The 15157-nt window shown below is 42.8% G+C and overlaps 1 protein-coding gene across 4 annotated transcripts in view; it reads left to right on the top strand.

Moving 5' to 3' along the window:
- LOC115112349 (tyrosine-protein kinase Fes/Fps-like) overlaps positions 1–14680 on the top strand; it is a 28889-nt gene extending 14209 nt beyond the window's left edge. For all 4 annotated transcript variants that reach the window (XM_029639359.2, XM_029639362.2, XM_029639361.2 and 1 more), the window contains 12 exons: positions 1153–1275; positions 2749–2944; positions 8215–8292; positions 9281–9490; positions 10074–10196; positions 11293–11346; positions 11469–11587; positions 11682–11776; positions 11871–11994; positions 12863–13020; positions 13442–13564; positions 14220–14680. In XM_029639359.2, coding sequence (XP_029495219.1) covers positions 1153–1275; positions 2749–2944; positions 8215–8292; positions 9281–9490; positions 10074–10196; positions 11293–11346; positions 11469–11587; positions 11682–11776; positions 11871–11994; positions 12863–13020; positions 13442–13564; positions 14220–14371 — 1555 coding nt within the window. In that variant the 3' untranslated portion in view covers positions 14372–14680. The remainder of the gene's footprint in view (positions 1–1152; positions 1276–2748; positions 2945–8214; positions 8293–9280; positions 9491–10073; positions 10197–11292; positions 11347–11468; positions 11588–11681; positions 11777–11870; positions 11995–12862; positions 13021–13441; positions 13565–14219) is intronic.
- The last annotated feature ends 477 nt before the right edge of the window (positions 14681–15157 follow it).

Raw genomic sequence — 15157 nt, forward strand, 5'->3', positions numbered from 1 at the left:
GAGATCACCCGTTCATTTACTCTGCATCTCAAATTGGGACTCATCAGACCAAAGGACAGATTTCCACCGGTCTAATGTCCATTGCTAGTGTTTCTTGGCCCAGCAAGTCTCTTCTTATTATTGGTGTCCTTTAGTAGTGGTTTCTTTGCAGCAATTCGACCAGCAATTTGTCTTATTCATGCAGTCTCCTCTGAACAGTTGATGTTGAGATGTCTGTTACTTGAACTCTGTGAAGCACTTATTTGGGCTGCAATTTCTGAGGCTGGTAACTCTAATGAACTATTCTCTGTACAGAGGTAACTCTGGGTCTTCCTTTCCTGTGGCGGTCCTCATGAGAGCCAGTTTAATCATAGCGCTTGATGGTTTTTGCGACTGCACTTGAAGAAACTTTGAAAGTTCTTGAAATTTTCCAGATTAAAATAATGATGGACTGTCTTTTCTCTTTGCTTATTTGAGCTGTTCTTGCCATAATATACTAAATAGGGCTATCTTCTGTATACCACCCCTACTTTGTCACAACACAACTGATTTGGCTCAAACGCATTAAGGAAAGAAATTCCACAAATGAACATTTATCAAGGCACACCTGTTAATTTAAATGCATTCCAGGTGATTACCTCGTGAAGCTGGTTGAGAGAATGGCAAGAGTGTGCAAAGCTGTCATCAAGGCAATGGATGGCTACTTTGAAGAATTTCAAATATAAAATATATTTAGATTTGTTTAACACTTTTTTTTATTACTTCATGATTCCATATGTGGTATTTCATAGTTTTGATGTCTTCACTATTGTTTATTATTCTACAATGTAGAAAATAGTTTTAAAAAATACCTCTAATGAGTAAATGTGTCCAAACGTTTGACTGGTACTATATATATCACACACGCACGCACGCACGCACGCACGCACGCACGCGCACACGCACGCACGCACGCACACGTACGCACGCACACACTGCACGCGCACACACTGCACGCGCACACACTGCACGCACACACACTGCACGCACACACACTGCACGCACACACACTGCACACACTGCACACACACACTGCACACACACTGCACACACACACACACACACACTCAACACCAACAACACATTTCACCCCTTTGTCCCCCTTCTCTCCCCATGTCTCTCCCCCTCTACCAGGTTGACTGTAGTGGAAGAGGAACTGTTGTCTCTTGCTGGTAATGTGGTTTCCCAACAGGCCTCAGTCAACCAACTGGAGTTGGAGCTGGAGGCAGAGGAAGAGGGCATCAAACGGGGTCAGAGGTGAGGTGATATCCACATTTACAGGAAGGTCCAACTTTACATGGGCAAGCATACTTGGTAAGCACTTAGGCAGATGTAGTGTAATTAGATAGTACTTACAGCTGTTATACCTGATAATATGATAATTTATCCTGGGTAAAGAGAATATAATTATATTTCTATGGTCTGAACCAGGATAAAGTTGGCTCTGGCTGCATCAAACCACTGTCTTCACCAACACTGACTAGAAAAAAAAGAGTAATGAATTTTGGCATTGATCTGCATCATATCTGTGCAGTGTGTTGGTATTTTTGCAGTGTGTTGATCTCCTGTCAACGGTGGTGTTCATCTGCAGGCAGTCTCCTATCAGAGTAGTTTAGTCTGCTCTCCTCTCTGCTATGGCTGGCTAAGCTGGCTGCTCTCTGGGGGACAGACTCACTATGCCTTATGAATATAACATGGTGATATGAGGAGACTTTTCAAGCTTCTCCTCTCATTTGTCTTGGTTTAGATGCCTGTCCGATGTTATTAGAAGTTACTAATAAGCTCTTTGTGCATAGATGGAGCAGCTGTGTTGACTGACACTAGCCTAATGTTCACTGGTGCCGAGGGAAACATGCCTCTCCTTAAGGAGTCATGGGCTTGATGAAACACTTTGGAAATCAACAGATACAGACAATGCTTCCTGGATTAGTAAAGAACTATTTTACCCAAGTGGTGATGTTAGTTGATGTAGCAGTGTAATATTTGAAAGTTAAGTAAGGAAGAATTCTGTCCACAAATATACCCACATATCTATTATATGTCAAATGTTTATGATTAGTGAATGCCATCATGTATTTAATTTGTTAGATACTCCCTATTAGCTGAAATATATATATTTTACAAAGCCATTTTAGCTATCGCACTAGCTGTTTGGTTCAAACAGATTCACAAATCATGGGAATTTGTCACACTATGAAGACGTCTCCCTACAAGGCGCGTGCCTGGTCTGGTCTGCTCCCGCCATGGCTAAAGCCAGTGTGAGAAACGTGCTAACAAACATTTGTGCTTTGAACTAAATAAATACTGCACTCTGACCCACAAAACCTCTTCACTAGATTCATGATAGTGTTGTTAGACAAAGTAAGGAAAGTGAACTTCAAAACGTGATGTAGATTTATTGGAATTTGCAGCTGTTGTTGAGTAATACATCTGCTACCTTCTGACATGACTTACGGCATCTTTAACCCTACTTCTCCCATATAGAATATCTCAATTAAACTATACTGTTGGTGAGTGCCCTGCGGAAGCAATATGGCTAAGGTGTAGGAGATGGGCCAGTGAACCAGCATTCTTGTGTAAAACCATCAGGCATGTCAGTTATGCTGTAAATATATTGACAGTGAGGCGACAATGGAATTGTTGCTACATGTTGTAATGGAAACACATTGTTCCACAGTATCAACACAATGCTTTATTTGATGAGCTGACAGGCTGCTTCTCTCTCTGCAGGGTTTACCAGTTCAGTAAGAGGCATGCGCTGGAGGAGAGCCGACAGCAGGTGATGCTGTCCCTGGGAGCTAGAACCAGGCTGGAGGCACAGAGGTTGCTTTTGAAGGGGAAGCTGGAATGGCTGGGATCCAGTGAACCCCCTCCTGCCTTGGGGCTGGAAGAGGACCGTATCTCCCTGTCCTCCATCACCTCTAGTGTAGGTCTCTCTCCCTCTCTCTCTCTCTCTCTCTCTCTCTTTCTCTCTCAAGCACACACACACACACCCTCTGCATATCTGATCCCTGCCACTCATCTGAAAGAGATACCATGCTTCCTGTGGTTGAGATGATCTCTGTCCCTTGCGTCTGTTTCATTGTCTTGTTTCGTATGGGAACCTGACCTGTGATTGCACTCATTGTGTAAGATGTTGTAAAACATGACGTTATTGGCTCTTGTTCGTTTCTAGTCCTCCATTGTGTGTTCAGAGTTCAGGTTCTACTCATTCATTACAGTACCTTGCAAAAGTATTAACCCCTTGACGTTTTTCCTATTTTGTTGCATTACAACCTGTAATTTAAATGGATTTTTATTTGGATTTCATGTAATGAACATGCAGAAAATAATCCAGATCGGTGAAGTGAAGTGAAATAAAAAAAAGTACCTGTTTCAAAAAATTCTAAAAAATTAAAAACAAAGTGGTGCATTCATATGTATTCACCCCCTTTGCTATGAAGCCCCTAAATAAGATCTGATGCAACCAATTACCTTCAGAAGTCACGTAATTAATTAAATAAAGTGTGTCACCTTAAAAAATTTATTAAACACCTGTGTGTGTCACCTGATCTGTCACATGATGTCAGTGTATATATACGCCTGTTCTGAAAGGCCCCAGAGTCTGCAACACCACTAAGCAAGGGGCACCAACAAGCAAGCGGGACCATGAAGATCAAGGAGCTCTCCAAACGGGTCAGGGACAGAGTTGTAGAGAAGTACAGATCAGGGTTGGGTTATAAAAAAAACTTTTAACATCCCACGAAGCACCATTAAATCCATTAATAAAAAATGGAAAGAATATGTCACCACATCAAACCTGCCAAGAGAGGGCCGCCCACCAAAACTCACGGACCAGGCAAGGAGGGCATTAATCAGAGAGGCAACAAAGAGACCAAAGATAACCCTGAAGGAGCTGCAAAGCTGCACAGTGGAGATTGTAGTATCTGTCCATAGGACCACTTTAAGCCGTACACTCCACAGAGCTGGGCTTTACGGAAGAGTGGCCAGAAAAAAGCCATTGCTTAAAGAAAAAAAGAAGCAAACATGTTTGGGGTTCACCAAAGGGCATGTGGGAGACTCCCCAAACATATGGAAGAAGGTACTCTGGTCAGATGAGACTAAAATGTAGCTTTTTGGCCATCAAGGATAATGCTATGTCTGGCACAAACCCAACACCTCTCATCACCCCGAGAACATCATCCCCACAGTGAAGCATGGTGGTGGCAGCATCATGCCGTGGGAATGTTTTTCATCGGCAGGGACTGGGAAACTGGTCAGAATTGCTGCTAAATGCAGGGAAATTCTTGAGGGAAACCTGTTTCTGTCTTCCAGAGATTTGAGACTGGGACGGAGGTTCACCTTCCAGCAGGACAATGACCCTAAGCATACTGCTAAAGCAACACTTGAGTAGTTTAAGGAAAACATTTAAATGTCTTGGAATGGCCTAGTCAAATCCCAGACCTCAATCCAATTGAGATTCTGTGGTATGACTTAAAGATTGCTGGAAACCAGCAGGAACCCATCCAACTTGAAGGAGCTGGAGCAGTTTTGCCTTGAAGAATAGGCAAAAATTTCAGTGGCTAGATGTGCCAAACTTATAGAGACCTATCCCAAGAGACTTGCAGCTGTAGTTGCTGCAAAAGGTGGCTCTACAAAGTATTGACTTTAGGGGGGTGAATAGTTATGCACCCTCAAGTTTTCTGTTTTTTTGTCATATTTCTTTTTTGTTTCACAATAACAAAAAATATGTTGCATCTTCAAAGTGGTAGGCATGTTGTGTAAATCAAATAATACAAACCCCCCAATAATCTATTTTAATTCCATAGTCATCATGCCAGGTTGTCCTGAGGAATGGTCCTAGGGCTCAGGTCCTCCGAGAGAGAGAAAGAAAGAGAGAATTAGAGAGAGCATACTTAAATTCACACAGGACACCGGATAGGACAGGAGAAGTACTCCAGATATAACAAACTGACCCTAGCCCCCCGACACAAACTACTGCAGCATAAATACTGGAGGCTGAGACAGGAGGGGTCAGGAGACACTGTGGCCCCATCCGAGGATACCCCCGGACAGGGCCAAACAGGAAGGATATAACTCCACTTTGCCAAAGCACAGCCCCCACACCACTAGAGGGATATCTTCAACCACCAACTTACCATCCTGAGACAAGGTTATGTATAGCCCACAAAGATCTTCGCCACGGCACAACCCAAGGGGGGGTGCCAACCCAGATTACACTGACAGTCTCACACAAATCCATTCACATACACTACATACATACATACATACATACATACATACATACATACATACATACATACATACATACATACATACATACATACATACATACACACATACATACATACACACACTCACACACACACACACACACCGACGCCATACACACATAATTTCACAATCATCATTTGCTGCTACTCTGTTCTTTATTTTACTCTTATTGTTATCTATTCTGATGCCGAGTCACGGTACCCTGCCTTTATGTACACATCTACCTCAAATACCTTGTACCCCTGCTCAGTGGCATGATACTGGTACTCCCTTTTATACAGCTTCATTCTTGTGTTACAATTTGTATTTTTCTTATTTTCTTATTTATAACTGTGCATCGATGGGAAGAGCTCCTAAGCTTAGCGTTTCATAGTAGTCTAATACAAACTGATTTGATTGAGTACAGCACAGTAAAGAAAACTAGAGTATAGGTCAGTACTGTACTTTAGAGTATAGTAGGGTTTAGTACATCAAATCAAATTGATTTATATAGCCCTTCGTACATCAGCTGATATCTCAAAGTGCTGTACAGAAACCCAGCCTAAAACCCCAAACAGCAAGCAATGCAGGTGTAGAAGCAATACAGTAGAGCACCCTAGAGTAGAGTACAGTATACTTTATTGTATAGTACTATACTTCACTGTACTGAACTCTGCTGTGCTGTACTGAACTCTACTGTGATGTACAAACTTGTGAAACATAGAAGTCTATGATTGGTACAGATTTGGTGGGGTCCGGACCAACCAAATTTCATCTTGTTTTGGGGTGGTGCTCATTAGAATAATACCCAAACATGCGGAGGATGTAAAATATTTCTACCTTTGTGTACCTATTCAGGATACATCACCATGAACAGAATGCCATTCATGATTATGCATTTCTGTATAGTAGAGTTCAGCCCCCATAATGCCATTATGTTACCATCACTCTGTTACTGGGTGGTAATCCACTTCACACTTCACTCAGTCATAGTTTCTAATATTTGCATATTATTATTAATATTGGATAGAAAACACTCTGAAGTTTCTAAAATTGTTTCAATTTTGTCTGTGAGTATAACAGAACTCATATAGCAGGCAAAAACCTGAGAAATTCCACTTCCTGTTTTTTTTTCTGGGGGTGGCAGATTTTCAAACAAGCTCTCATTGAAATTATAGCGAGATGTGGATGAGTTTTCACTTCCTACGCCTTCCACTACATGTCAATAGAACTTTGTCTGATGACTCTAATGTGAAGGGAGGTCGAATGAGACAGGAAATAGTCACCACTGCCACGAGTTGACCATGCATTCACAGGGAAAGGACCTGCGTTCCACCGGTCATCTGAAGTCATTCTAATTCTCCGGTTTGAACGTTATTCAAGATATATGTAAACAACATTCTAAAGATTGATTCAGTACATCGTTTGACATGTTTCTACTGACTGTTACGGAACTTTTGGACATTTCGTCACGTTATAGTGGACGCGCTTTGTGACTTTGGAATTGTTTACCAAACGCGCTAACCAAAGTAGCTAATTGGACATAAATAACGGACATTTTCGAACAAATCAAGCATTTATTGTGGACCTGGGATTCCTAGGACTGCATTCTGATGAAGTTCATCAAAGGTAAGGAAACATTTATCATGTATTTTCTGGTTTCTGTTGACTCCAACATGGCGGCTATTTTGGCTACTGTTCTGAGCGCCGTCTCAGATTATTGCATGTGTTGCTTTTTCCGTAAACTTAAAAAAAAATCTGACACAGCGGTTGCATTAAGGAGAGGTATATCTATAATTCCATGTGTATAACTTGTATTATCATCTACATTTATGATGAGTATTTCTGTTGAAACGATGTGGCTATGCAAAATCACTTGATGTTTTTGGAACTAGCTAGTGAATCTAATAAGCCAATGTAAACTCAGATTTTTTACATATAAATATGAACTTTATCAAACAAAACTTGCATGCATTGTGTAACATGAAGTCCTATGAGTGTCATCTGATGAAGATAATTCAAGGTTAGTGATTCATTTTATTTTTATTTCTGCTTTTTTCTGAATACTATATTTCGCTGGAAAATGGCTGTGCTTATTGTGGTTTGGTGAAGACCTAACAGAATCGTCTGTAGTGCTTTCGCTGAAAAGCCTATTTGAAATCGTACACTTTGGTGGGATTAACAACAAGATTACCTTTAAAATTATATTAGACACATGTATGTTTTAGGAATTGTAATTATGAGATTTCTGAGGTTTGAATTTGGCGCCCTCTATTTTCACTGGTAGTTGTCATATCGATCCCGGTAGTGGGATTGCAGCCATTTAACAAACTTTACATCTGCACTGTTCTTCCAGTAAATGTGTTTTTGTAAAATTCTGTGGAAATGTTTAGAAGTACTGCTTGTGCATAGAGTTGTATGACTTGTTTAACTTTGCAATCAGTGGTTTTTGTTTGGCATACTTTTAAATAAAAAAATTCCAGCGTCATTCTGCTGCCGTGGAATTGCCCTTATGTTACCTTACAGTTCAACTAGAAGGCATCTGAACTACCGACTGACTCAACCAGTCTGTTCTGTACTGAGGACAACCTATACTCGTGTCTCGTTCAGACACAACCATCTCTATTGAAACAGAGGCATGATTGAGGATCTTGGTGCTTTGCATACTTTGCTGTCTGTCATGGTGTTGAGTCGAGTGCATTCCTTCACTCATTGTGCTGTTTTATCCAGATCCGCCCTAAAGCAAACAAGTCGTTTCTTCTTTGATATTCTCTACTCTAGTCATTTTTGTAATGTTTTGTGATATTGTGATATTCTCTCCTCATCTGTAGATTATGTTGTGTTTCTGAGTGCTGTTACATGTTGTTATTATAAACACAGGTACTGGTGGTGATGAGCATTCCTAAGAGAGGTTGATGATGGTTGTGCTCTGTGTTGTTTCAGGAGAGGGACGGCCTCAGAAACGTCAGTGTGGACGGCATCATAGGCCACCTTAGTGGTCTGTTCAAACCCAAATACACGGTCAGTGATGTAACATACAGTGTTCATAAATAGTCAGCTATGGTCATACATACTACGCAGTTGTGGTCATACCACTGATGCAGCATACACAATCTGTTATGTTCCTACACGGTCAACTATGGTCATTCATTGTCTGTGAGGCATCATTGTGATCACCCCTGTGACAGATGGACCTGTTCTGTTTTCACCCACCTGCTGCCTTTGATTTATCTGTCTCTGTCTATTCAAACAACTCAAGTCAGACAGTCAAACAGTTCCCTTGTCAAACAGCAATTGGCCGTGTTTTCTCTGTAAGCCAAACTGTTCAGAGTAGTACTCCAGTAGTAAAACGCCTTGTTTCTCATCTGTCTTTCCTCTTTATCTATCTTCTCTCTAGAGATGTTTGTTTACAATGTTGTAGTATGCCTTATCATGTCATCTGAACAGTAGTATCTTTTTGAATTGGCGCCATGTTGTCTGTAGTAAAAAAATAAATCACTATGTGTGTGGTCTTTAGATATACATTGTATTGTTTTTGAGCAGTGTGTTTTGTATCTCCCGATCAATGTTGTTGGTAGCTGTATCTTCCTTGTATCTAGTCTCCTTAGCAGTGTATTGTTACCCTGTCTATGTATTCTTCTGTGATGTAGTGGTAACAAAGTTGGTGGGTAAACTCTGATCGCCGGTTGTGGTGAAAAATGTGATCCTTCCTATTCTTTCAATGCATTTATTCCGCAAAAGCTGTGTAAACTGCTGGGCAAAAAAGGTGTGTAAACTGTGTTGACTTTTTTACCCTCCACTACACCACTGGATGTACTTTCGTAGTGTTTGTTCCCCTGTGCTGAATCTCATCTAGAGATACACATGTGAGACTCGTGCATCTCAAACCGCACTAATCTCCCATTGAAATCAATTTATGGCTTATGAATGAGTCTCACAGTGGGCGCTCCATGCCCAGGTCCCTCCTTACCTGGCCCCTCATTGACCTTGCTGTGTGAACCCCCTCCAGGTGCCCCCTGCCCTGTCCCCAGTCCCAGAGGTAGAGCGCCCCCTGGAGCAGCAGAACTGGTACCACGGAGTCATCCCCAGGCTGGAAGTCCAGGAGCTGCTGAGGTGTGATGGAGACTTCCTGGTCAGACAGAGTCAGGGCAAACAGGAGTATGTCCTCTCTGTCCACTGGGCTGGCTCTTGCAGGCACTTCCTTATCCAGAGCACAGACGTGAGTGAGTGAGTGAGTGAGTGAGTGAGTGAGTGAGTGAGTGAGTGAGTGAGTGAGTGAGTGAGTGAGTGAGTGAGTGAGTGAGTGAGTGAGTGAGTGAGTGAGTGAGCGAGCGAGCGAGCGAGCGTGCGTGTATTTACAATATGATCATGCCTGTACAGTTTGTATAGTTATAAAGTGTGTGTGTGTGTGTATTTACAATATGATCATGCCTGTACAGTTTGTATAGTTATAAAGTGTGTGTGTGTGTGTGTGTGTGTATTTACAATATGATCATGCCTGTACAGTTTGTATAGTTATAAAGTGTGTGTGTGTGTGTGTGTGTATTTACAATATGATCATGCCTGTACAGTTTGTATAGTTATAAAGTGTGTGTGTGTGTGTGTGTGTGTGTATTTACAATATGATCATGCCTGTACAGTTTGTATAGTTATAAAGTGTGTGTGTGTGTGTGTGTGTGTATTTACAATATGATCATGCCTATACAGTTTGTATAGTTATAAAGTGTGTGTGTGTGTGTGTGTGTATTTACAATATGATCATGTCTGTACAGTTTGTATAGTTATAAAGTGTGTGTGTTTAGAATATGTACCGCCTGGATGGAGATGGATTCCACACCGTTCCCATGCTGATGAACCACCTGGTCTCCTCACACCAACATGTCACCAAGAGGTCCGACATTGTCCTGAAGAGACCTGTCCTAAAGGTAACGCACCTGCTGTCCACACACACACACACACACACACACACACACACACACACACACACACACACACACACACACACAGGTCAACTGTAATCTGTTGTCGATCTTGTTTTACCTTTGTTGAAAAGTCCATTGTTTTGTTTTATTGTGCTTAATTCAAGGTTCCCCAATGCTTTATTTGTCTAAGTATTTCTTAAATATTAACGTTATTAGTTTCACTTACCTAAATAAGGATTACATTACACTCCCACATGTTGAGTTATCTTTCTCTAGTAGTTCTGTAATTACATAATGGACTCCTTTATTTTTATTGTACCTTTCATTTATCAGGGAGTTGTACTTTTACAGATGAATTACGTACAATTTTATCTCAGTAAAAACCCTCAGCTGCCCTTCTCATTCTGTGCTGTGGGACATGTGGCTGTTGGTTAATGCTTCCAACAGGTTGAGAATAACGATGCGGCCATCAATTAAGTCTGGGGCCTAGAAACGTGTTGTTATTGGGCCCCGTGTCTCCGTTCCTGTGTGCTGGTGTTGGGTGGACCTGTGGGTTTAACTTTGTCTGTGGGAGGAGGGAGATGTGTGAGTCAGGGGGTGTTCTTGTAGGCCTATGTTTTGTGTGTGTGGAATAGCGACTTTGTAGTGTGTGCAAAACACTGTGTGTGTGCCTGCATCCGCGCAAGCTTCTATTTACAACTCTCCTGAGCATGTTGGGAGCGAATGGGCTCGGAACACCCCTGCTCTGCTCACCACTCTGTGTGTAGCAGCTGTCTCAGCGTTAGGATCCATCAGATTTGAATGAGCTCCCAAGATCCACATACTCATACTTGCTCTCCACCCTCCTGCAGAGTGCTATACATACCACACTCACATGTTCTCTAGAGTCTAGAGCTGCATACATACTGTACTACCACCATGCTGCCCATCAAAAGGGCTCCAGTGTTTTTCACACACTACAAGGTCTCCATTCTACACACACACACACACTATTTTACACAATGCAGTTTTAGAAGTTTGTCCGAAATGCTCTACCCATTCAGAAGGAACAGCAGCACCGGTGTCTCTGATTGGTTCCTCTCTATCTCTCTCCCTCCAGGACAAGTGGGTTCTGGAACACGATGATGTCATCCTGGGGCAGAGCATTGGCCGGGTGAGCTCACCACCTGTGGAATGTCTGTTTGGAGTTATGAGAGGCTCTGATTGTCAGGTTGGCATTCTGTTTTTGTTTTGGCCAAGCTCCAGAATGAAGCCTGATGTGTGTCTGTTGTCCAGGGTAACTTTGGAGAGGTGTACAGTGGTCGTCTGCTTTCTGATAACACCCCTGTAGCTGTGAAAGCCTGCAAAGAGAACCTGGCCCCAGAACACAAGAACAGGTTCCTTATGGAGGCCAGGTCAGTCTGTTTCTCTCCCTCTCTCGTTCTCGTTCTCAGTATCTCTCTCATTCACATTGACCTTGCTGTCTCTCTCTCTGTCTCTGCTGTGCAGGATCCTGAAGCAGTATGACCATCCTAACATAGTGAAGCTGATTGGTGTCTGCACACAAAAACAACCCATCTATATCATTATGGAGCTGATACAGGGTGAGCCAATCTATCGAGGGCCTTTACACTCTAACCACAGCTACAGTACATTCTATCATTACAATGGACTAATAAAGTGTGTGTGTTCTGCCAGGGGGAGACTTCCTGTCCTTCCTGCGCTGTGAAGGTCACAACCTGAAGTCAAATATGCTGGTGAAAATGGCAGAGAATGTGGCATCTGGCATGGAGTATCTGGAGAGCAAGAAATGCATCCACCGGTGAGAGGCTAGGGAGATGGATCTAGTCTTCCCAGATATGGAGCTGTATGAAGGCTGACATACAATATGACAAGATTACATTTCCTTTGATTGCACAATTTATTCTAGATGATGAAACAGATTGAGGTTTTTGGGACAGTGAAGTTAACCCAGTGGGTAGGGGTTACTGGAGCCTATAGCGTAGGAATGACCCTAGGAGTGTTAAGCTGCTGTGTCTCTGAGGAGGTAGTAGAGGAGCAGAGGACGTAGGGCTCAGAGCCCTGGCTCCTGGCTCATCATAGGAGTGCTGGATAATTAACCCAGCAGGAACACATCCAGGCTGGATGCTCCAGCCTCCGTTACCCTCTAACACTCCTCCTAACACCGCATGTCAAACTGCCTCTGCTCACCACTACACCCTGCATCATGGAGCCCACAGATGACAAGAGTGGCTGATTTTCTCTCACTTATTTATCAGCTGTCATTTGCTTCCTTCCTTCACTCGCTCTGGCTCTCTGTCTCGCTCTCTCTGTCTCGCTCTCTCTCTGGCGCTCTCTCTCTCTGGCTCTCTCTCTGGCTCTCTCTCTGGCTCTCTCTCTCTCTCTGGCTCTCTCTCTGTTTCGGTCTCTCTCTCGCTCTCTCTGTCTCGGTCTCTCTCTCTCTCTGTCTCTCTCTCTCTGTCTCTCTCTCTGTCTCGGGCTCTCTGTCTCGGGCTCTCTGTCTCGGGCTCTCTGTCTCGGTCTCTCTCGGTCTCTGTCTCTCTCTCTCTCTGTCTCGGGCTCTCTGTCTCGGTCTCTCTCTTTCTCTCTCTCTCTCTGTCTCTCTCTCTCTCTCTCTCTGTCTCTCTCTCTCTCTGTCTCTCTCTGTCTCTCTCTGTCTCTGTGTGCAGGGACCTGGCTGCCCGTAACTGTCTGGTGGGAGAACATAGCAGGGTGAAGATCAGTGACTTTGGGATGTCTCGCGAGCAGCAGGACGGGGTCTACTCTGCCGCGGGGGGCCTCAAACAGATCCCTGTCAAATGGACGGCCCCCGAAGCCCTCAACTATGGTATCTGGCTCTGCCCCGCGGCCACGACACACAACCATCCCTCTCTCCCCTCCTCTCTTTAGTCATAAATCTCTATCTGCATATCCCAAGGCTAGAGAACTCACTAAACACGGCAACAACCTGTCAACCCAGACATCATTCCGTACCCTGTGATCAGTGTACTGCTTTTGTATTTCTCTGAAATGTCATCTCTAACAGACACACGCTGAACTGGGGTTGGAGTGCTGGTGAAACATAGAAGAGTTCTGTCAGAAAAAAAGTCAGAACATACCTTTTGGGGCTTAGAGGAAGCTTCATTTTCAAAACTCTATCACTACTTTTCTCAGGCTGTGATTGTGGAATAGTGTGCTGTAGTACAGTTGAATAGGATCATCATCAAATGTAATAGCTGTCTCAATGCTGCCCCCTGCCTGTGTTTCAGGGAGGTACACCACGGAGAGTGACGTGTGGAGTTTTGGAGTTCTCCTATGGGAGATATTCTCCAGGGGAGTCACCCCCTACACCAGCATGACCAACCAGCAGACACGGGACGAGGTGGAGAAAGGTACAGCGAGTCATTGAGATTTCTAACACGAGTCAGAATTTGCTTTGTAGGAGTTTCGAGTTTTAATGTCACATGAACAAGTGCAGTGAAATGCCTTTCTTGCAAACTCAAATCTCAACAATGCAATGTAATACTGGACAAAAAAAACACGAGAAATATGAGGAACACAATAAGTACATAAGCATATTATATACAGGGTCAATTCCAATACCATGTTTACAATGTGCAGGGATACTGGAGTGATGGAGGTAGATATGTATAGGGGTAAGGTGACAAGGCACCAGGATATAAGATAAACAGAGTAGCAGCAGCTTGTATGCGAGTTGGTGTGCGTGTGTATCGAGTCAGTATAAATGTATGTGCATATTATGCGTGAGTGAGCAGTTGGAGTGAGTGTGCAGGACTCTGTGAGTGTGCATAGACCGTGCAAAAATAAAAAGGTCCATAAGGATACAAGGTTAACTCAGACAGTCCGTGTAGCTAGTTTAGGAGTAGAGATGCAACATTATAGAAGTGTATAGAACAGACATGACTCTGGGTAGAATATGGAGTTAGGTCAGCTCTATACAGGAGTCCAAAACATTACACCCCTCTGGATTAACCCCAGGTGAAGCCAACCTGATGTCCAATCATGCTCTCCTGTCCCGTCTCCTAGGATACCGGATGCTAGCCCCAAACTCCTGTCCTCCAGATGTGTATGCCATTATGTGTCGCTGCTGGCAGTACGACTCCAGGAACCGGCCGTCCTTCAGCAAACTCAGGACCGAACTCAGTGCTTTATACCAGAAACTGTCCTTACTCAAGTGACTTGTTTGATTCTCTTTTACCTTTTTATATGGAGCAGATGTTGCCTTTATTTCATATTCATTGATTATAGAGAACCAGTTGCTATGTGATTTTGAATTGACCATATTTAAGTAGTGATGATCCAACAGGCTGTGAGACCACAGGTAATATAAGTACACAGGACATGTGTGTATTGAAAACATTGGTACCATATTCTACAAAGTAGCATATTCTATATCTGTTGAATATTGCTATTGTTTACTGTATTACATTACTGTAAATGTACAAATTAAATGTTCCTATTATATCAGCTTTAAAGAGTTGATGGGATATTTTTCTCTCTTGTCTTTTTTAATATACACTGAACAAAAATTTGAACGCAACATGTAAAGTGTTGGTCTCATTTTTCATGAGCTGAAATAAAAGATCCTGGAATTTGTCCATACGTTAAAAAAAAATGTATTTTCTTTGTGCAGAAATTAGATTACATCCCTGTTAATGAGCCTTTCTCCTTTGCCAAGATAATTAAATCACCTGACAGGTATGGCATATCAAGAAGCTGAATAAACAGCATGAACATTACAGAGGTGCACCTTGTGCTGGGATCAATAAAAGGCCACTAAAATGTGCAGTTCTGTCACACAACACAAAGCCACAGATGTCTCAAGTTTTGAGGGAGTGCACAATTGGCATGCTGACTGCATGAATGTCCACCAGAGCTGTTGCCATTTCTCTACCATAAGCTGTCTCCAATGTCGTTTTAGAGAATTTGGCAGGAGATCCAACCAGCCTCACAACTGCAGACCA

Source organism: Oncorhynchus nerka, linkage group LG28, assembly GCF_034236695.1.
Source record: "Oncorhynchus nerka isolate Pitt River linkage group LG28, Oner_Uvic_2.0, whole genome shotgun sequence".
Lineage (NCBI taxonomy): Eukaryota > Metazoa > Chordata > Actinopteri > Salmoniformes > Salmonidae > Oncorhynchus > Oncorhynchus nerka.